Source organism: Mustela lutreola, chromosome 7 (assembly GCF_030435805.1).
Source record: "Mustela lutreola isolate mMusLut2 chromosome 7, mMusLut2.pri, whole genome shotgun sequence".
NCBI lineage: Eukaryota > Metazoa > Chordata > Mammalia > Carnivora > Mustelidae > Mustela > Mustela lutreola.
This window is the reverse complement of record NC_081296.1, coordinates 126006942-126029113: the sequence shown is the minus strand read 5'-3', so window position 1 is coordinate 126029113 and position 22172 is coordinate 126006942. Positions and strand designations below refer to the sequence as shown.

Here is a 22172-nt window from a genome sequence, read left to right as displayed (position 1 = left end):
AACTTTTATGCAAGCAGGTTACCCAAAAACCACAAAGGAAAACAATTTTTCATATGAGAAAAGATATCATAAGCAAAGACAAACAGATTGGGGAGATATCTACAATGTGTAGGGCTGTTGAAGGGTTAACATCCCTAATATATAAGTGAATACAGAGAATCAAACCACAAAGACAACAAAAAAGAGCAAAGGGTAATAACAACCAATTAATAGAAAAGGAATGTCAAGTAGCCAATAAATATATGAAATTTCACAAATAAGAAACAACTAAAACAAGACGTTACTATTTTGCAGCCAGAAAGCAACCCAAAATTTACAAAAGTGGTCACATCCTGTACTGAGGTGTACAAGGAAGAAACTGGTATTTTTATGCACTAATGAGGAAAACAGGAGTTGCTGCAATCTTTGTGGAAAAGAATCTGGTATTTCTGGTCTTCAGACATTTTGCTCAAAGCAAGTCCTGTTCTAAGTGGTTCTTCAATATATGTAATATGTGATATATTATCTATTTAATAGTGGGTCATATTAGTACATTTAATAACTTCTCTACTTGAGATCTCACTGCTAATCATGTGGCAGCTTTGCACTCTCTAGTTCCCTTCTCTATGTAAGAGACCCAACTACTAAAAATCCTTAATCAAAAAAAAAAAAAAAAAAAAAACTACAAGGTTTTAACAACAGATTCCCCTCACCCCAGATTTGTTAACTTTTTAATATGAAAATCTCATGAATTACAAAAATTAAATTTCTTTGCCACTCAATAAAAAATGATATTAAAATTAAAAAGGTATTGTTTTCTAGAACTGTCCCCAAATTTCCCACTGGTAAATTAGTCATAAGAATACTAGCTTTAGGGGCACCTGGGTGGTTCAGTTGGTTAAACAGTGGCCTTTGGCTCAGGTCATGATCCCAGGGTCCTGGGATCGAATCCCACATGGGGCTCCTTGCTCTGCTGGGAATGTGCTTCTCTCTCTGCCTGCCCCTCCCCTTCCCCCTGCTTGTGCTCATGCTCTCTGTCAAATAAATAAATAAAATCTTTAAAACAAAATCAAAAAAGAGTACTAACTTTACTCTAATGTAGTTAACCTAGAATACTTTTGTTGAATTTAATAAACTTTTTATCAACACTTTGAGAAAGATACCATACTGGAGCAACGGTTTAAACAAGTTACTAATTATACTAATTTAATGAATATCCATGTGTCTAATTGCATAATGTTTCTTCATTGAAATCTTGAAAACAAACAGATAATTCAGTTAGAACAGCATTTTTCAAGTAACTGAAGTGATTAGAAAGTCTGCTATATTATATAATCTTTTGTTCTAGGATAAGAAGTTAAGTAGTTATCTAAAGGTGTTCAAAATATGTAAATATACTTACAGTATGGGCTCCTTGTATTGTCCTTATAAGATTGATTCCTTTCCAAACATATATATCCCCATTAAGTGCACCAGAATATGTTAATTCATCCCTTGCACAGGCCAGGCACAAAATTGTTTGAAGGTCACCAGTCTTACCAAAGACCCCTCGTTTTGGGGTCAGAGCGTTTCCACATAAACTCCAGAACTAAAAGGTACACAGTATCATCAAATTACCAAAGAATGCTTATAAAATAAAGGAAAATATTTCTAATACTGTGAAGCTATATTAGAGCAGCAGACCAAAAATTACCTAAGAAATCCCCTTATGAAACGTTAGCATTCAAATGTTCACATCCTCATCCTAGTGTTGTCAATAGCTATATTATAACAGACAAGTCACTGGTTTCAATCCTTATCTGTAAGAATAAGGGGGGTGAGCTAGATTATTTTTACAATAGGCTACGCTTCCCTCCTTTGGTCTCTGGAAAAAATCTACTTGAAACTCCAACAAGTGAAAGATCTGGCTATGTGTTAGCAATGAAAATGAAGATGATATACACTAATAGGAAGGAGGACCAAACCTAACATTCAATCTTTGGTGAAGTAAAGATGGGGAAAAAAATGTTGCTCTCATTGATATTTCAAAGCTGAGCAATTCCTTTACTTATAAAGCTTAAAAATAAAAGAGATATATATTTGGAATAATTCGTTCATTTTTAGGAGAAAACAGGAAGTCAAACATAAATCTTTATGACCAGGGTTTTTGTTCTTTTATGTAGATTCAGATAAATTTTAATAGTTTGCAGAAAGAAATAAAGAAACAAAAATGGAACAGGGCAAGGATATAAGAAGAGTTTTACACAAAGATATTTGGCCCAGAGAATAAATTCAACTTTATAATAAGTAAATTACCACTTAAAGTAACATAATTTGTTGATAATAAAGATCGTATCTCATCTTTCAGATCTTATTTCAAGACCTAAAGATCTTAAAACCAGAAGCCTCAGAAAACTAAAAATTGTGATGCTTATCCATTTAAATACCTAATGAACGCTTTTAATCAATGAAACTTTATGATTTTTAATTCTAAAAACTCCATGATTCCTGTGCACAAGGATCACTAGTTCTCTTCTATTCCAGCAAATTCAACAAAGCCTTCCTTTCAGTCTATTATTTTCATCTAGAGGAGTGATTCTCAACTTTGGCTGCACATTAGACTCACCTGAGGGAAATTATAAAACATGGTATTGCTTGGGTCCCCACCAAGGTAAATGGACAAAGAATCTCTGAAGAGTCAAACCCAGGCAACTAAATAATTTTCACACTCAGAGTAAAGAACTATTGTTCTATAATTGAGATCAATGCCATCTAATAGAACTTTCTGTGGTGATGAATATATTCTCTCTCTATATATACTGTCCAGTAAAGTAACCACTGGATACATGTGGACCTTAAGCATTTGAAATGTGACTGGAATGACTGAAGAAATGATTAAATTTTACTTAACTTAAATTTAATTAACTTAATTTAAATAGCTACATGTGGCTAATTGCTACTATACTGGACAAGGAAGTTCTAGATCATCTTTGGGACTTAGTGTCCTCACACATATTGCCTACAAAGAGATCTACCCTGCTTTTCATTGACTCTACCAAAAGAAAAGAAATGTAACTCATAGTAAAAATAGTTTAATTCAGAAAAATAGTTTGTTTAAAACCTGAAAATGGAACTTTCAGTTTTATTTACAATATAAAACAGTAAGATCTGTTTACTTATTAATTTTCCAATAATTAAGTATTTTCTATCAAGTACTACCTCAAACATTTGTTCATCACAGATGAAAAAAACAAAAATTTCTATCTTCACAGTGCTTATACTATGTACCTGAAACCTAACATAGAACCTTTTGCTACTGAATATTTGTACAAAAAATATTTAATACTATTCATTATCAAATCAGTACCAAAATATCAAAACCAAACTTGCAGTGGCAGCTAAAGATGCTCTGGAGAAAATGTGAATGGAAGTGAGCATATCAAAGAAAGAATGTGAACAGAGAACCTTACTTACTAGGAATTAACTTTTGCAAGGAACTGTTAAATTAGATGATGGAAGAAAAACAAGCACTTCCAATCTGCACCAGGGATTTAACAGTAACTGTTATATGGGCTTCAAAATCTGAACTATAATTGTAAAACAAAACTCAGAGCTTTCATAAGCAAAATAAACTGTGACTACAAAGGCTAAGGTCAAATCAGAGAGTAAATATAGAGAAAGTAAAAGATAACACTTTCAGAAAGATGACCATGTGCTAGGAACTATGAAAAGCACTTGAATAAATACTGCCTTATTTAATCCACTCTATAAGACACACTTTTAAGATGTGAAAAAAGCTCAACGAGGCTACATGACTAATCCCAGTTCAAACAATGCTAAGTGTGGCAAAGCCAACTCCGTCCATGAGGTTTCTGCCACACCATCTTGTCTCTGTGAAAGAAACCTCTTACTTTTCTTGGTTTCCTATGCTCACATTTTGCTCTGTAAGTAAAACATGAGAAGACAAGATGAACACAATAAAGCCTACTTCACAAGACTATAAGTTTCTTGATAAATAGTGTTTTATTCATTCCCTACTCATACCTATATCCCTTATAGCGCCTCACATACAGTAATGACACAATAAATACCTGTTAGGTTGAACAACAGAATGTTAAAAATGTTGACATTTTAAAAATAAGTACTGTCAAAATCCTAAGACTACCTAAGTTGTAAATAGTGTGGTATGTACTTAGCAGCAGAGAGTAAGTATACATGACTATTATAAAATAAGACTCTTCTAGTACCTTGATATGTTTTACACCACAGCTGACAAGTTTATTTGGCTGGTACAAATCCCAAGAGATATCAAATATCTGCAAACAAATCAGATTCATGGTTAAAATACTTATTTTCAGAATCATTTAAGAATCCAAAAGACCAAAAACCCCAAAACCCTACCATCATAAAACAATATTCCTCACTAAATAATAATCAGAATCCCATACTTCACAATCTTATGAGAAATATGTAAATGATATGAACAAAACTATTTCTTAACTTCAGTGAACTTTCCAAAACAACCTGTTTTTAATTTTTAAAAGAATTTTGTCTATAAGTAATAAGAATAGTTCAACAGAACTAAAGCATGAGGCAGGTACCTACATAATTTTTATAGAGGCAAGATACTGAATGTACATTTAACACTTATATAGCTATAAACAGAGAACTTTAAGTATGTGAAATAGAGTACATTTTTATAGCTTTCTATCATACAGATCTACTTACATAAATAATCACAATATTTATTTCACAGTATAAATTCTGTTTTTATTTTTTAGCTTTATTGTTTATGGATCAAACAAAACTAACCTATATTTAAGTTATGGAGATCTCAAGCTTTGTTCTTTGTTCTTCTCCCAAAACTCAAAATATATACAAACCATTTTTGTTATAAGAGCAAACAATAAAAAACCCAGCTGAAATAAAATATACATTAGAATCATGCACTTTAATAGTAAAAACTAATGATTGAAAAATAATTTCATAGCAGAAAAAAATCATTAGTCTTTATCATGTTTCTTTGACACCTACTTACATAATCATCTAAGATGCTTATTACCTTTAAAAATGTACAAAATTATTCTCTTCAGTGATAATAAAGAATATATCTTATAAATTAATGTTTAACAACTCACCATGACAGATTACACGAAAACCATTTTGTGCAACTTTAAAATATTAACCACCAAAATACTCTAAAAATTCTGACAGTACCATCTTTTAAAATAATCTATTTACTAAATCCAAAGTGTGAACTACTTCGATCTAAGTATACACAATTGTCTAATAATTGTACTTTAAATTTTTAATTACCTATGAACTATCTGGTAATAACAAAGCATGGAAACATATCCCCTGGCTCTCCTCTTTTTCCCATCCAATAGCCAGTAGAAACTCCAATGGAGAATACTTACTCTATCTGTGTGACCAGGAGCCATAGATAACATTTTCCCCCTCTTCCAATCCCAAACACAAACTGCATTCTTTGAATCAAGTCCAACTGAAACCAAGCGCTGAATTATATCCAAGAAGTCCATGAGGGAATAAAAAGGCAAACAAATCAAAAAGAAACCAAATTATAAATGCAAACAAATTATCCTCATGGGTATTATAAACTTAAACATCAAAACTTACACACTTATATTTCATATCAAAACTTACACATTTATATTATATAGACCTCACAGAGAAAGGCTGGATGTATTACATCTTGGTAATATCTGCATAAGTATAGTTCTTCACATTAAGAAACAGAAGAGAGACTTCTATTCTAACAGTAGGACTGACAAAATACCATAAACATCTCTCCTGCTAAAAACTAACAATGTTGGATAAAAATGTAAAAACATGTTTTTAAATGTACTGCTGAGCTGTCAAGGAATTATGAAATCTGGAACAAAAACAAAGAGACTTCTGGGAGTCCTGGAGGATAAGAGAGCTCCCATGTACACTTTATTCTAAAAGTACCAGCTAACTCCTGAGAAGCCTGATTTTTGTCCTGTAGGCTGAACGAAAATAGGAGATAAAGTTTAGGGCAAGTCAAACTACTGGGTATTTACCGCAAAGATACAGATGTAGTGAAAAGAAAGGCCATCTGTACCCCAATGTATATAGCAGCAATGGCCACGGTTGCCAAACTGTGGAAAGAACCAAGATGCCCTTCAACGGACGAATGGATAAGGAAGATGTGGTCCATATACACTATGGAGTATTATGCCTCCATCAGAAAGGATGAATACCCAACTTTTGTAGCAACATGGATGGGACTGGAAGAGATTATGCTGAGTGAAATAAGTCAAGCAGAGAGAGTCAATTATCATATGGTTTCACTTATTTGTGGAGCATAACAAATAGCATGGATGACAAGGGGAGTTAGAGAGGAGAAGGGAGTTGAGGGAAATTGGAAGGGGAAGTGAACCATGAGAGACTATGGACTCTGAAAAACAATCTGAGGGTTTTGAAGGGGTGGGGGGTGGGAGGTTGGGGGAACCAGGTGGTGGGTATTGGAGAGGGCATGGATTGCATGGAGCACTGGGTGTGCTGCAAAAACAATGAATACTGTTACGCTGAAAATTAAAGTAAAAAAAAAAGTTTAGGGCAAGTCCATAGTGTAGATCTGAACCTGAGACTTCTGACTAAAGCAGTGAACTCCTCAGAAGTTAAGGGAAGACAAGAAACCACTCCTTTGAAAATAAAGGGGGGGGGGTCACAATGCATTAAGGGAAAGACAATCCTCCCTGAAAATTGATAGTCAAAAACAGCTTTCATACAATCATAAGGCCTAACTCTACATTAATTACGAACTCCTCAAGTGGAAAATTTCAGAGTGGTCTGAGCGTTCTTCAAGCATCTTCAACAGTGTAGCAGAGTCAAATATAAATCCTATTTGGAGAACTGACACTTCAATCCATCCCTCAAAGAATTCCTACAGGTAGCAATTCAGTAAACATAAAAATAAACAAACATCCCCAACCCCCATAGCCATGGGAAATAAGGGACTATGAGTAAGAATTAGCAAGTCAAGACAAATAGCAAAACCAGTCCTAGAAAACATCAGACACTGGAATTATGAGGTGAAGAGAAATAAAATTAAGGTTTCAAAGTATCTTCATTCGAGCAAAGAATAGGAGACTGTAAAAAGTATTCAAGGAGATATGAAGAAGCAAACGCAATTTTTAGAAATGAAAAATAAATTTAAAACAGTGGAGGAGTTAAATAGACATTTAAAGGGAGATGAAGATACAGAGGTAAGAAGAGGAGACAGGAAGATGGAAACTGTGAGAGGGATTAAGAAACACAAAAGATGGACTTTCAGCCACGGAGAAGTATTAGGATCTGAACCTGCCCCCACTATAAACAACTAGAAAATTACAAAATGTATGAAACAAATGCTTTCAGACATTCATAAGAGGAAGTGAAGCACTGTGAGCCCTGAAAGGGGAGAAACAAACAAGGTGAGACCTGCACTTGCCCCAGCTCTCATCTAGGAAGCAGTTTGCAAATTACAGCGTAGAAAGGTAGAATCCAAACAGAGCCCAGGAGACTTGCTGATTTGAGAAGACAGAGCCTGGAGTTCAGAGAAGTCAAAACAGCTAGAATTCGTAGAGCAGAGAAAAAGCCCCAGAAAATTTGTTTATGGGACCCTTTGAGAACACTAATCTTTGCATGCATAGGGTGAAATCTATGAGGCCATGCAAAGAACAAACTCTGGGGAATTTTTAAAAAGCGATTACTGAGGAGCTAAAGCCAAAAAATTGCCAGAGATCACAAAGTGTTAGGATCCCTTGAGTTCCCAATAACCAGAACATAGATACCTCTTTAAATTCACTAGGTATTCAGTGACCCAGAAGTGTCACAACTTAGTGGTGAAATTAAACCAATAATGTTAGAGAAAGAGCTACTCTAGCCCTGTCTTCCAAAAGCTTGAAAGCAAGCTTTCACAAGGATCAAACTAATCCACAAGGAACTTAACTACCTGCCAGAACAATGACCAAAACACTTTAAAGGAATACAACAAAATAAAGAATTCAGAATGTAACATACACAGTGTCCACCATCCAATAAAACAAATTATTAGACATGTGAACAAAGAAGAAAATGTGACATATAATCAGGATAAAAATCCATTAATAGAAGCAGACCTAAGAGGGGCAATTAGGTGGCTCAGTCATTAAGCATCTGCCTTTAGTTCAAGTCATGATCCCAGGGTCCTGGGATTGAGCCTCACATCCGGCCCCCCACTCAGTGGGAAGCCTGCTTCTCCCTCTCCCACTCTCTCTGCTTGTGTTTCCTCTCTTGCTGGGTCTCGGTCAAATAAATAAATAAAATCTTAAAAAAAAAAAAAAAAAAAAAAAAAGAGAGAGTGAGAGAGACCTAAGAATCACAGGAATAATTAAAATTGAGACATTAGCTATTAAAATGAAAATGTTCAAGATGCTTAAGAAATATTTCAGATTTTATTTTATTTATTTTTTTAAAGATTTTATTTATTTGTCAGAGAGAGAGAGAGTGAGCACAGGCAGACAGAATGACAGGCAGAGGCAGAGGGAGAAGCAGGTTCCCTGCTGAGTGAGGAGCCCGATGTGGGACTCCATCCCAGGACGCTGGGATCATGACCTGAGCCAAATGCAGCCGCTTAACCAACTGAGCCACCCAGGTGTCCCTCAGATTATATTTTTAAGTAATCTCCACATCCAACATGGGGCTCAAACCCACAACCCTGAGATCGAGAGTTGCATGTTCCACTGACTGAGCCAGTCAGAAGCCCTGCTCAATAATTATTTTAAAACATACAAGGAATAAAATGAGAAATAAAAGACATAAAAGAACACACAACTTGTAAAAATAAATGTTAAATTATGTGAAATAAAAATTCATTCCATAGGATTAATAGCAGCTTAGATCATTAAGAAAAGATAGATGAACTTGAAGACATAGCAACAAAAACTATCCAAAATAAAGCACAGAAAGAAAATGGAAAAAAAATTAACAATGCCTTAGTTAACGTTAGAAAAACATCAAGTGATCTAACATACAAGTTATTCTAGCTCCACAAGGAGAAGATGGAGGAAGAGACAAAAAAAACCCTGAAGAAATAATGGCTATACTTTTCTAAATGTGATGCACCCCATAAACCCAGAAATCTAAGAAGCTCAGTGAACTACCAGCAAAAATAATCAAACATAGAAAAAACATACATCAACACAAATGGTAGTCAAAGTGCCAAAACCAGTGCTAAAGAGAAAAATCTTAAAAGCAGCCAGAAAAAAAGACAATTTTGGTGGAGAGGATCAGAGATTAAAAAATTATCCTAGATTCCTCATCTGAAGCTATACAAGTCAAACGACAATGAATAACCTCTTTTAAAATGCTGAGGGGTGGGGGTATCTGAGTGACTCAGTCCATTTGGCTCTGGACTCTTGATTTTGGCTCAGGTCATGATCTCAGGGTCATGGACCAAGCCTGCAGTGGGCTCTGAGCTCAGTGCAGAATTGGCCGTCCCTCTCCCTCTGATCCTGGTCCTCCCCCACTCGCACTTTCCACTCTCTTTCTCTCAAATAAACAAATACATAAAATCTTTAAAATGCTGAGGGGAAGGTAACATAGAATAGTATACCTACCAAAATTATCTTTGGAAAATTGGGTCAAAATAATGTTATTCAAGTAAACAGAAGGTGAGAAAATACACCACTGACAAATCTGCACTAGAAGATACAATAATGGAAATTTCTTCAGGCACACAGAAATGATACACTTGTGAATGAAGAATGCCCAAATAATATGTAAATAAGGCTTTTGTTTTTAATTTTCTTTTAAAACTGTGTAAAGCAAAAATAACAGCTATAAAATTTACAAAATATGTGTAAGTAAAACAAGTAACAATAGCACAGTAAACAAATGGAGAAACAAAACAGCACAGTAAACAAATGGAGAAACAAAACAGCTTGTTTTTCCACGATCTTTCCAAGTACATATGAGCTTCATGAAAATCACAAAATAAGCCTAAACAAATTAAAAAAATTAAAATACAGACTATGTTGTCTGGCAAAAACAAAAACTAGAATAACAGGAAGCTATGCAGAAAATGCTCCAAATGGGTGGAAAATAACAATACACTTCTAAGTAACTGAAGGGTTAAAAAAGAAATCATAAGGATCAGCCCACAACACAAAATGTGAAAAGCACTGGTTTAGAAGCAGGGGTCAGCAAACTATAACACTCAAGCCAAATCCTGCCTGTACCCCGTTTTTGTAAATAAAGTTATATTGAAGCACAGCCATACCTATTCTTTTACAAGCTGTCTATGACTGCTTTCCCACTACAATGCAGAGCTACTACTAGCTGAGCCAGAGACTGTATGGTCTACAAAGCTTAAATATTTCCTATACGACTTGTTACAGAAAGTTTACTAATCTCTTATTTAAAGCATAGACACTGGTACCAGACTGCCTAGGTTCAAACACTAGCTACATTTCTCATGAACTGGATTACTTTTAGCAGTTATGCAGTCTCTCTGTATCTTGTTTCCTCACCTGTTAAGTGGGGATAATAAACATGTTTCATAGGGTTAACAAGAAAATTAATATGAGAGTTACTATATTATAAAATGTTTGCTATCATCATTATTAGCTTACCATAATCTTTTTTTTTTTTTTTTTTACGATTTTATTTATTTGACAGGCAAAGATCACAAGTAGGCAGAGAGGCAGGCACAGAGAGAGAGAGGAGGAAGCAGGCTCCCCGCTGAGCAGAGAGCCCAATGTGGGGTTTGATCCCAGGACCCCAGGACCACGACCTGAGCTGAAGGCAGAGGCTTTAATCCACTGAGCCTCCCAGGTGCCCAGCTTACCATAATCTTAATTAACTTTAAGAACCTATCCTCTCAGGGTGTATGGGTGGCTTGGTTGAGTGTCTAACTCTTGGTTTCAGCTCAGGTCATGATCTCATGGGTGTGAGATCTCATGGGTGTGAGCCCTGAGTTGGGCTCTGTGCTCAGCAGAGAGTCAGCTTGAAGATTATCACCCTCTGTCCCTCCCCCGACTCACACACAGGCATGTGAGGGTACACATGCACCCACATGCTCTTTCTCTCAAATAATTAAATCTTACAAAAAGAAAGAAAGAAAGAAAGAAAGAAAGAAAGAAAGAAAGAAAGAAAGATCCTATGCCCTCTTCCTTTCCAAATTAGAAAGGTCATCAAGTACCCAGTTAGAAACAGATTTCTGCAAAGTAGAATTACTATTTATTTATTTATTATATTTCATATGGGTGGAATAAATGGCTCCCATAAAAAGATACAGTATATAGTCTCTTATGGCTCTCCATCAAATCATGCTGGCAGAAATCTCAAGGGAACAAAAGGAGAGGATTTGCTTTCTTGAGAGTCTTTAATAGTTCGGAACTATAAGGTATCAGTATCTAGCTAAAAGAGATCTTTACTGTGTAGAGATTAAAATTTCACAAGACAAGCATCAAGTGAGGGACAGTTAAGGGGCACCGTCCTTTCTCTCTGACTTGGCTCATCATACACAAACAGCAAACCACAACTGGTCAAAAGTTTTAAAACTCCATGTATCTCCATAGAGCCTCCAAACATATAGGCAGTAACAAAAGAGATCTGGGAGCACTTCTCTGAGCAAATTTACATAGCCAAAATCAACCTCCCTCAACATAGGTTAAGTAACAGCAGAGAGGATAAGGTAGAAATAATCAAGTCAATACTACTTCCTCTCCTAGCTTTCTGTCATTTTTTTATCATTTTTCCCTCACATTTAACCCAGCCTAGGTAGATAAGGAAGAAAATAAGGTTTTCCAGTAAAAGTAATGCTTTCAGGGTGTCTGCATGGCTCAGTTGAGTATCTGCCTTCAGCTCAGGTCATGATCCCAGAATCCTGGGATGGAGCTATTTGTCAGGCTCCCTGCTCAGCAAGGAGTCTGCTCCTCTTTCTCTTTTTCCCTCTCCCTGCCTCATGCATGTATTTTCTCTCTCTTCCAAATAAACAAGAAACTTTTTAAAGTAATGCTTTAACAGTATCTTGAAAGACTGAGGAGGATTTGGGTAGAAAAGTAAGAGAAAGTGCCTTTCAGACCAAAGGACACCAAGATTAGAGAGATCATGGTATTTTCAAGAAAAAGCCTAATTCAGGATAGCTTAGGGGAGTACCACCTGGAAAGTGGCAGGAGACAAAGCTAGAAATGTAGGCCAGAGCCAGAGAAAGAATAAACTTTGTGTTTTAATAGAGTTGGAATAAAGGGAGATTCAGTTTTAAATGTGTAATATTTGGTATATTTGTATGACACGCAAGGGAGGGGGTGTCTAGAGTTAAGGAGAGAAGCCGGGGCCACTGTTAACTGATGGGGACGTTAAAATCATGTGAGAGAATAAGGCGGCTACAAACTCCTAAATAACACTGATATTTAAGAACCAGATAGAAGGAAAAGCTCCTTTAAAGATTAAGAAGTAAAAAGTCAGAGAGGGAGAAAGAAAACCAGGTAAAGAAGCCTCTAACCATCTTCCTAAATTCCTCCTTGATCTAAGTCCCAAACAAAATCTTCGTTGTGTCCATTAATTGAATTGGAAGTATTCATTAAAAAGTTTTAGCACACTAAATTCTCAAATAAGAAAAATATCCCAAAAGACACAACTAGATGATCCCATAAGTTCCTGCAACTGTGAAACATACTCAAATAAGGAGCAGTTACACTTAAAAGATTTTAGTATGGGGGTCCTGGTAATCTCAGTGTTCATTACATAACAATTGTCATGTTGTTACAAAGTAAAATCACAAATTCTGTAAAAGATTCAGGGCTTAATGGAGTAAATACTGGTATAATCATAAATAAAGCCATCGGAAATTAGGTCTGGCAAAGAAATAGGAAAAAAAACTCAAGAAAAATACATTAGGCACTTGAGCTATGTCCTGATATCAAGAGATTTCTAAAAGGCACTTGAAAAAACCAGTGAACTCCCCTACTGTTTTTGCAAAAATTACTCTCTTCATAATCATGTACCAATAGTCAAAGGTAAACTAAAGCATTTTATTTTGTAACGTCACATAACTGACAAAATTAGGTTTAAAAAGTAACACTATTCTTATTTATTCTGTGAATCACCAGATCTGTTATTATAGCTTAGATTTTAATATGAGAAATGTTTTTAAAATGTATTTTATATTTTCAAGACAAAGTACCACTCAAATTTTCCTTCTTCCCACTAAGAAATTTGAGTTCCTATTTGATGTGCATTTACATGCATATCAAGTCCTAATTGTTCTCAGTAAGGCAGACTTCTGGTATTAGAGTATTCAGTCCATTTAGAAGAAAGCCTCTGGGAAAATAACATTCAGCTTACTACCAATAAGGAAACTCATTCATTGGATAAATCTTAACAGAGCACTTATAGTTTCAAACCTAGTACAAAATGCAAAAATCATATGATATTTTCTAGTTGATAACTCATAAACAGTTTATAGATATTAGTGAATAGATATGTTCTCAAATATATTTTTTTAACTAAAACATTTTCTCAGTAATATCATTTCAGAGATACTCTTCTTAACTTAATCTTCAATTGGCAGCAGTTCCTTATAAGCTTTAACTATATTTAAGATGGATGAATTCCTTCTGAAATATAAATCACTACCTCCTAAGTTCCATGTTTGGGAGGCAGGAGAGTATTGCGGTTAAAAACATGAGCTTTGGAGTGTGACTGACCTGGGTTTCCGCTCTGGCTCCATTTACTAGCTGTGTAACCTGGGGCAAGTTATTTAACCTCTCTAAGTCTCAGTTTCTTTATCTGTAAAATAGAGATAATAATAGTATCTATTTCATAGGGTTGCTGTGAGGATTAAATAAGATAAGGTAGGTTTAGCACAATGCTTGGTACTTAGTATGTGCTCAGTAACTTTTAGCTGTTATGTTTTCTATAAGCTTAAATTTTTAAGTAACACATTCTCATAAAGATCTGTGATAATACATGTAACCAAGGCTTTTCAAGTTACTTAAGCAAAATTAAAGGCCTTTCAACTAGGAAAATCTATGGGCATGACTTTTCCTTGTATATATTAAAGAAATTCCTCAACAATGCAACATATTACATTTAGAAAGAACAATTTCAAAATTAAGAAAACATCTGTGTTTAAAGTATACAGATGCTTATTATAGTTAATACACCTTGGACTTCAGAACACTTGATAAATGATTAAAAAAAGCTGTGGAGGTTTGTTTCATAAAATTTAATCTTCTGTAAGGTAGGTAAAGAGTATTATTCTCTTTCTTTAAAAAAAGAAAATGAAATGGATATGAGGACAGTAAGGGACTTGAAAAATAATAGTAAAAATGGGGTGCAAATTAAGGATCTATAATTGCCAATCACTGCTACATATTGATATTAAACCTAGAAACACATTTTTCCCCAAATGAAAGCTTCCAGTTAAGTCTTTAAAGATCTCTTACCAGACTCTTAAAAGAAAGTCATTAATCTAATGCTACTCGAATAAGCTATTCCTCAGAGTTATAAATAAAACATGTACTTTATCATTTTCAAGGAAACAGAACACAATGTAATCTGTTTTTGTAAAATATCAATATAAAATTAATTTTATGAACTGAAAAGCAGGTAACTAAAATTTCTTTAAAAATTAAAATGATTTTTAAAGTCTAATTTTAACATAAAAATTAAAGGCTATAAATTAACCACATCTGCAAAATTCAACTTCTTACTACTACTTAAATATGTTTTTGGTATAACAAGTTTCATGAAAGCACCACAAAAAAGTTCTTGGCATGTTTAATTTTTTTAACAATTATTAATTAGAAGTAGATAATAATTTGGGGAGTAATAAGTAAGTGGAATGATAATTATACTTTGTTTTCAACTTTGATTTTGTATAAAAATAGCTCATAAGAGCTGCCTCTATTTTCAATAAAAAATGTAATTTTAACAGAAACCTTTAAAATAACCGAAAAAATGCATACAGCTCTACTTAGAGAAACCTAGTTTTCCTAAGATGTCTCCCATCTGTCCTATCAACTCAACTACCTGGAAAAGAGTTATTAATATGTAAAATTTTCTAGGACAACTAGGTAATACTCTACTGAGTCAGAATCTCTTTGGCTTTCATAATAGTGTTGATTAAAAAGTTCTTGATACATGAAATAAAGACTCCTTACTGTTCTTATTTTATTATACTCATTAACTATCCACCCAACCTACCTACCTCTACCCTTGAACAAATAGGCATCTTTCATCTATTGCTTTCCAATTTAATATTTATAGATTTATAATAATTTCTTATGGTACACATTTTTAAGATATAGTTTAGGAAAAGAGAAAAAATATCACATACCTGTCCATCTAAGTCGAATGCTAAACAGGCTATACCATGTGTATGAACATCCTTTAGAACTGATATGGTCTGCACAGTGTATGAATCCCAAACACAGATATAAGGCTCCTTCCCAACTTGTCCTGTTGCTACTAATACTCGTTCAGGATGCAATGCAAGGCTGCAAAATAAATAAATTAACAAATTGACTTAAAATTGATTATAGAGCTTTTATAGTATTTGATAGATGTAAACTTTATATATACCAATGCAAAAATTAGATGTTATCCATTTTAAATAATTTGGATTTAAAATAACTTCTACAGGGGCATCTGGGTGGCTTAGTCATTAAGCATCTACCTCAGGCTTGGGTCATGATCCCAGTGTCCTGAGATCGAGCCCCAAACGGGCTCCCTACTCAGCAGGAAGTCTGTTTCTCCCTCTCCCATTCCCCCTGCATGTGTTCCCTCTCTTGCTGTGTCTCTGTCAAATAAATAAAATCTTTAAAAATAAATAAATAACTTCTACAAAAATTCATGCAAAAAGTTGTTACTTAACTAGTATATGTATGTGATAAGCAGACTGATGATAGACTTCATAATCTCTGTAATATGATACAACGTGTGTAAACTTTGCAAGAAAAGAATTCTCTCAAGAGATCAACTGCACCTCAGCAACAAATTAGTAGCAACCTTACCACATGCCATTTTCCCATTTGGTCTTCATCTGTTTTTAAGCCTTGTCTCCAATTTTACTCTAATCTTAGTGTCCAAAAATAGTATTTAGCAGCACCCCTATGATAATACTTGAATTACAAATCCCATTCTTAAATGAAGTAACATTGGTATGTAACATTATATAAGTTTCAGGTATATAATATTATAATTAAGTATCTATATTCATCTCAAAACGATCACCTCCAAAAATCTAGTTACCATTTATCGTCATACATTTGACTTCCTTCACCCATTTTGCCCACCCCTCAACCACCCACCATTGTAGAATCACCATTACCTTTGTGATAACCACCAATCTATTTTCTGTGTATGAGTTCATTTTTGTTTTATTTGTTGTTGTTGTTGTTTTTAGATTCACATATGACGAGATCATATTGTTTTTTACTTTTTCCTTCTGACTTAGTTCACCTAATACCTTCAAGGTCCATCCATGTTGTTGCCATCTGATTTCACTCTTTTTATGGCTAATTTCATCCATTCACCCACTGATGCTGTTGCCATCTGATTTCACTTTTTATGGCTTTTTATGGAATGGTAGTAGTCCATTCTGTGTATATACCCACCTTCTTTATCAATTCATCCACTGACCACATTTAGACTGTTTCATATCATGGCTACTGTAAATGATACTGCAATTAACAATAAGCTGCACATATCTTTTTGGTTAATGTTTTCACATTCTTCAGATAAATGCTCAGAAGAGGAATTGCTGGATAGTATGGCGGTTCTATTGTCAACTTTTTAAGAAACAGCCATAGTGTTTTACATAGTGGATGCACTAATTTACATTCTCAGGGTTTTATTTAGGAGGGTTCCCATTTCTCCACATTCTCTCCAACATGTGTTTTTTTCTTGTCTTTTTGATGATAGCCAGTCTACTCATGCGAGGTGATATCTCATTGTGGTTTTGATTTGCATTTCCCTAATAATTATGGATGTTGAACATCTTTTCATGTACCTGTTGGCCACTGATTTATCTTCTTTGGAAAAATGTCTATACATATCTTCTTCCCATTTTTGAAAAAAGATTTTATTTATTTATTTGACAGACAGAGATCACAAGTAGGCAGAAAGGCCGGCAGAGAGAGAGAGAAGAGGTAGCAGGCTCCCTGCAAAGCAGACAGCTTGATGTGGGGCTCGATCCCAGCACCCTGGGATCATGACCTGAGCCGAAGGCAGAGGCCTTAACCCACTGAGCCACCCAGGTGCCCCCTTCCCGTTTTTTTAATTAGATTTTTTTTGTTAAGTTGTACGAGTTCTTTATGTTTTTGATGTTAATCCCTTGCCAAATATGTAATTTTGGCAAATACCCATTCAGTAGGTTGCTTTTTCCTTTTGATGATGGTTTCTTTCACCATGCTGAAGCTCTTTAGTTTGATATATTTCAATTTGTTTACTTTTGCTTTGGTTTCCCTTGTCTTTGAAGTCATATCCACAAATAAATGCTAAGATTGATGTCAAGGAGCTTACCACCTGTTTTTCTCTAGGAATTTAATGGTTTCAGGATTTACATTCAAGTTTTTAATCCATTTTCAGTTAATTTTTATGTACAGTATAAGATAGTGGTCAAGTTTCATTCTTTTGTATGTGGTTGTTCAGTTTTCCCAACACCATTCATTTAAAAAGAGAATGTCCTTCCTCCATTTCATGTCTTTGGCTCCTCTGTCGTAAACTAATTGTCCATATATATGTAGGTTTATTCCTGGGCTCTGTTTCATTGATCTATGTGTCTATTTTTATGCCAATACCATACCGTTTTGGCTACTTACTATAACACAAATCTCATTTCAAGAAACAGAAATGTCACTCATAATTCACAGAAAATAATCTGAGTCTTTAAAACCAAGACAAAGACTTAACAGCTGGTAATAGTTTATGTACATTATCAGAAGGCAGGGAGTTCATAGAAATTTCTCCTTCATAAACTTTTCTACAAGTAGATTTAGAATAGGAGATTCAACTTTGGGAAGAAAAAAAATCACCCCTGGCATCAGAGTGAGGGTGGATTCAAAGTGGGAAAATTTAGGAACATATTAAGACACAAACAACTGGGAACTCCTGGATGGCTCAGTAGGTTAAGCAGCTGCCTTTGACTCAGGTCATGATCCTAGGGTCCTGGGATCAAGTCCCACACTGCTTGCTTCTGCCTCTGGCTGCCCCTGCTTGCTCAGTCTCTCTTTCTCTCAATCTCTCTCTGACAAATAAATCAAATCTTAAAAAAAAAAAAAGACAAAATCAACTGATTGGATGTAGTGAGTAAGGGAAAGAGAAGGGTCTAGGATTTCTTGCTTGGGCATCTGGATGGTTTAGATGGTATTCATCAAGTCAGGGAATACTAAATGAGTAACCAGTAGGAAGGAAGATAAGTGGGAATGGAAGGTTGGTTCAACATACAAAAACAAAAACAAAAAAAAAGTTTTTTAAAAAAGGCCCAAATACATTAATCTCGGCAGAAGATGCATATGACAAAAATCTAACCTCTTTTGTGATAAAAATACGCAACTGAGGATTAAAATCCTGCATATAAAAGTTTTATTTCTTATGAAAATGAATAATTCATATTTAATATATTATCAAATGTATTATGACCAATTGTGTTTTGAAAAAATCTTATCTACATAACTTTAATTAAAAAAATAAAAATAATAAAAAGAGCGTCCTCAATCTGATAATGGGAATCTATGAAAACCCACAAGTGTTATCACATTTAATGGTCAAAGCCTGAAAGTTTCCCCTCTCAGTGTTGGAACAAGATAAGGATGTCAGCTTTTGTCACTTCCATCCAACACAGTACTGGATATTCTAGTCAGGACAATTAGGCAAGAAAAAGAAACAAAAGGGAGAAGTAAATCTATCTCTACTTGCAGATGACATTATCTTGTATATAGAAATCACAAACAATAAATAAATCCCAAGTAAAGCTAATAAATGAGTTCAGCAATGTGGTAGGATACAAAATCAACATAAAATATCAGTTATATTTCTATACACTGGCAATGAACAATCTGAAAATTACATGAAGAAAACAATTTCATTTATATTAGCATCAAAAAAGAAAACTTAGGAATAAACGTAACAAAAAAGTACAAGACTTGTACATAGAAAAATACAAAACACCACTAAATAAAATTTAAAATATCTAAATAAATGGAAAGATATCTCATATTCCAAGCTTGTAATATAGTTAAAATAGCAATACTGACTAAATTGATTTAGAGTTAAAACCAATCCATGCCAAAATACCAGTTGCTTGTCTTGGAGACATTCACAAGCTGACAAAAAAACTGAGAATAACTAAAACAATCTTGAAAAAGAACAAAATTGGAAGATTCACACTTCCAATTTCAAAAATTACTAACTTACTATAAAACTAGAGTAATCAACACAGCATGACACTGGCATCACAGAGATGCAGATCATGAAACAAAACTCAGAGTCAAGAAATAAATCAATACATTGTCAACTGACTTCCATGAAGAGTGATGCCAAGATAATTCAAAGGAAGATGATGGTGCTAGGACATCTGAATATCCACAATGCAAAACAAAAAATCTAGACCCATACTTTAAACTACATACAAAAATTCAAAATTCAAAATGTGAAAGCTAAAATAATAAAATTCTTAGAAGAAAACATAAATCTTACCAGCCTCAGATAAAATAAGGGTTTCTTAGATAGGACACCAAAAACAGAAGCAACAAAAAAATAAAATAAAATAGGTTTCATCAAAATTAAAAACTGTTTTGAAAAAAGGTTTTTATTTATTTGAGAGAGAGTATGAACAAGAGAGCACAAGCGGGGGGTGGGGGGGTAGCAGAGGGACAGAGAGAAGCCCCACTTAGCAGGGAGTGATGTAGGGCTTGATCCCAGGACTCTAGGACCATGACCCAAGCAGCACGCAAATACTTAACCAAATGAGCCACCAGGTGCCTCCAAAATAAATTTTTATGTTCCAAAGGACAGCTATCAAAAATAAGAAAACAAAACACACAGAATGTGAACACATAATTGCAAAGATTTGATAAGGGACTTATATCTATAATATATAAAGAACTCAACAATAAAACCATAAATAACCCCATTTTTTAAATGGACAAAGGATTTGAATAAACATCTCCCCAAGGAAGACAGACAAAAAGCACATGAAAAGATGCTCAATGTCATTAGCCAGTAGGAAAATGCAAATCTAAATCTCAATGATATACCACTTCCATGATTGAAAAGACAGTATGGATGTGTGTGTAGGTATACACATACACACAATATATATATATACACACATATATAATATTTGTGCATGTAAAATATATATAATTTATATTATGCCAAGTACTGGCAAGGATATGGAGGAAACATAACTTTCAAATATTGCTGTGGGACTGTAAAATGATACAGCCCCTCCCAGAAATGGTTTGGCAATTCCTCAAAAGCTAAACATAGCGTTATCTTATGATCTAGTAATTCTACTTCTAAATTCCCAAGTAATGGAAACCTATGGTTTGGGTTTTTTTTTTTTTTTTTGTAAGATTTTATTTATTTATTTGACAGAAAGAGACAATAGTGAGAGAAGGAACACAAGCAGGGGGAGTGGAAGAGGGAAAGGCAGGCTTCCCGCGGAGCAAGGAGCCCAGTGTGGGGCTTGATCCCAGGACTCTGGGATCATGACCTGAGCTGAAGGCAGACACTTAATGACTGAGCCACCCTGGAAACATATGTCTTTACAAAACTTATATACAAATGTTCACAGCAACATTACTCATAATAGCCAGAAAGTGAAAACAACCAAAAAGTTCCTCAATTGAAGAATGGATAAAACGTGGCATATACCTATGCAATGAATTATTATTTGGCAATAAAAAGGAATAAAATCCTGACATATGTTACAACATGAACAAACCTTGAAAGCATATACATTAAAGAAGATAGATATATAAGGGCCACATATTATATGAATCCATTTTGATGAAAAGTAGAGAATAAGAAAATTCATTAAGACAGAAAGGAGGATAGGGTAGGTACATGTTTAGATTTATAAGAAACCACCAATTTCTCAAAGTGCTTGTGCCATGTGATATACCCCAAAAGTATGCAATTTCTAGTTGCTCCACATTCTCACTAATACTTGGGGTCAATCTTTTTTATTTGAATTTTCCTGATGAATAATATTGACTAATGTTTCTTATAATCTGATCAAATCTTCTAGCCATCTTAATTGGGTTGTCTTCATACTTTTGAGTTTTAAAATTAACTTATGTATTCTCAACACAAATCCCTTTGTCCAACGTGTGATTTGCAAATATTTTCTCTCGGGCTGAAGCTTTTCTTTTCCTTCTCATAACAGTTTCTTTCACAGAGCAAACTTTTATTTTTATGAAGTACATTTCATATTTTTTTTATACACCATGCCTTTGCACAACCAAAGGTAATATAGATTTGCTCTTAAGTCTCCTTCTAAAATCTTTGTAGTTTTATGTTTCACATTTAAATCTACCATCCATTTTGGGTCAGTTTTGTATAAGGTGTAATTGCTTATTTTTTCATATGGCTGTCCAAATATTCCAGCACCATTGATTGAAAATACTCTTTGGGGCGCCTGGGTGGCTCAGTGGGTTACACCTCTGCCTTCAGCTCAGGTCATGATCTCAGGGTCCTGGAATCAAGCCCCGCATCGGGATCTCTGCTCAGTAGAGAGCCCACTCACCCCTCCCCCTCTGCCTACTTGTGATCTCTATCAAATCAGTACATAAAAATCTTAAAAAAAAAAAACAAACCACTCTTTTCTCAACTGAATTGTTCATGTACCTTTGTCAAATATCAATTGACTATGTTAATTTGTCATAAAATGTACCTTATAATTTTGTTCCACTAATCAATGTATCTATCATGTCACTAATATCATATGGTCAAATTACTGTTGCTTTATAATAATCCTTAAAATTAAGTACTTTGAGTCTTCCACCTTCATTCCTTTTCTAAATTGTTCTGGATATTCCAATTGCTTTATCTTCCCTATAAGTTTAGAATCAGTTTATATATCCTAAATACCCTGTTGGGACTGGGATTAAATAAACTCTATAAATCAATCTATGAAAAACTGACATCTTTACTACATTAAGTCTTCCAGTCCATGAACATTATATATATACTCC

At 34.5% G+C, this 22172-nt stretch overlaps 1 protein-coding gene across 3 annotated transcripts in view; it reads right to left on the bottom strand.

Annotated features, from left to right (window-relative positions):
- The window catches only part of EML5 (EMAP like 5), a 177834-nt gene that overhangs the window by 132720 nt on the left and 22942 nt on the right, over window positions 1-22172 (bottom strand). For 2 of the 3 annotated variants that reach the window (XM_059182578.1, XM_059182580.1), the window contains exons 2-5: window positions 15308-15467; window positions 5376-5474; window positions 4206-4274; window positions 1382-1567 (exon numbers count right to left, since the gene is read on the bottom strand). In XM_059182578.1, the coding sequence (XP_059038561.1) occupies window positions 1382-1567; window positions 4206-4274; window positions 5376-5474; window positions 15308-15467 (514 nt within the window). Of the gene's footprint in view, window positions 1-1381; window positions 1568-4205; window positions 4275-5375; window positions 5475-13673; window positions 13686-15307; window positions 15468-22172 lie in introns of those variants that run through there. The other variant, XM_059182579.1, reaches the window with a different exon arrangement.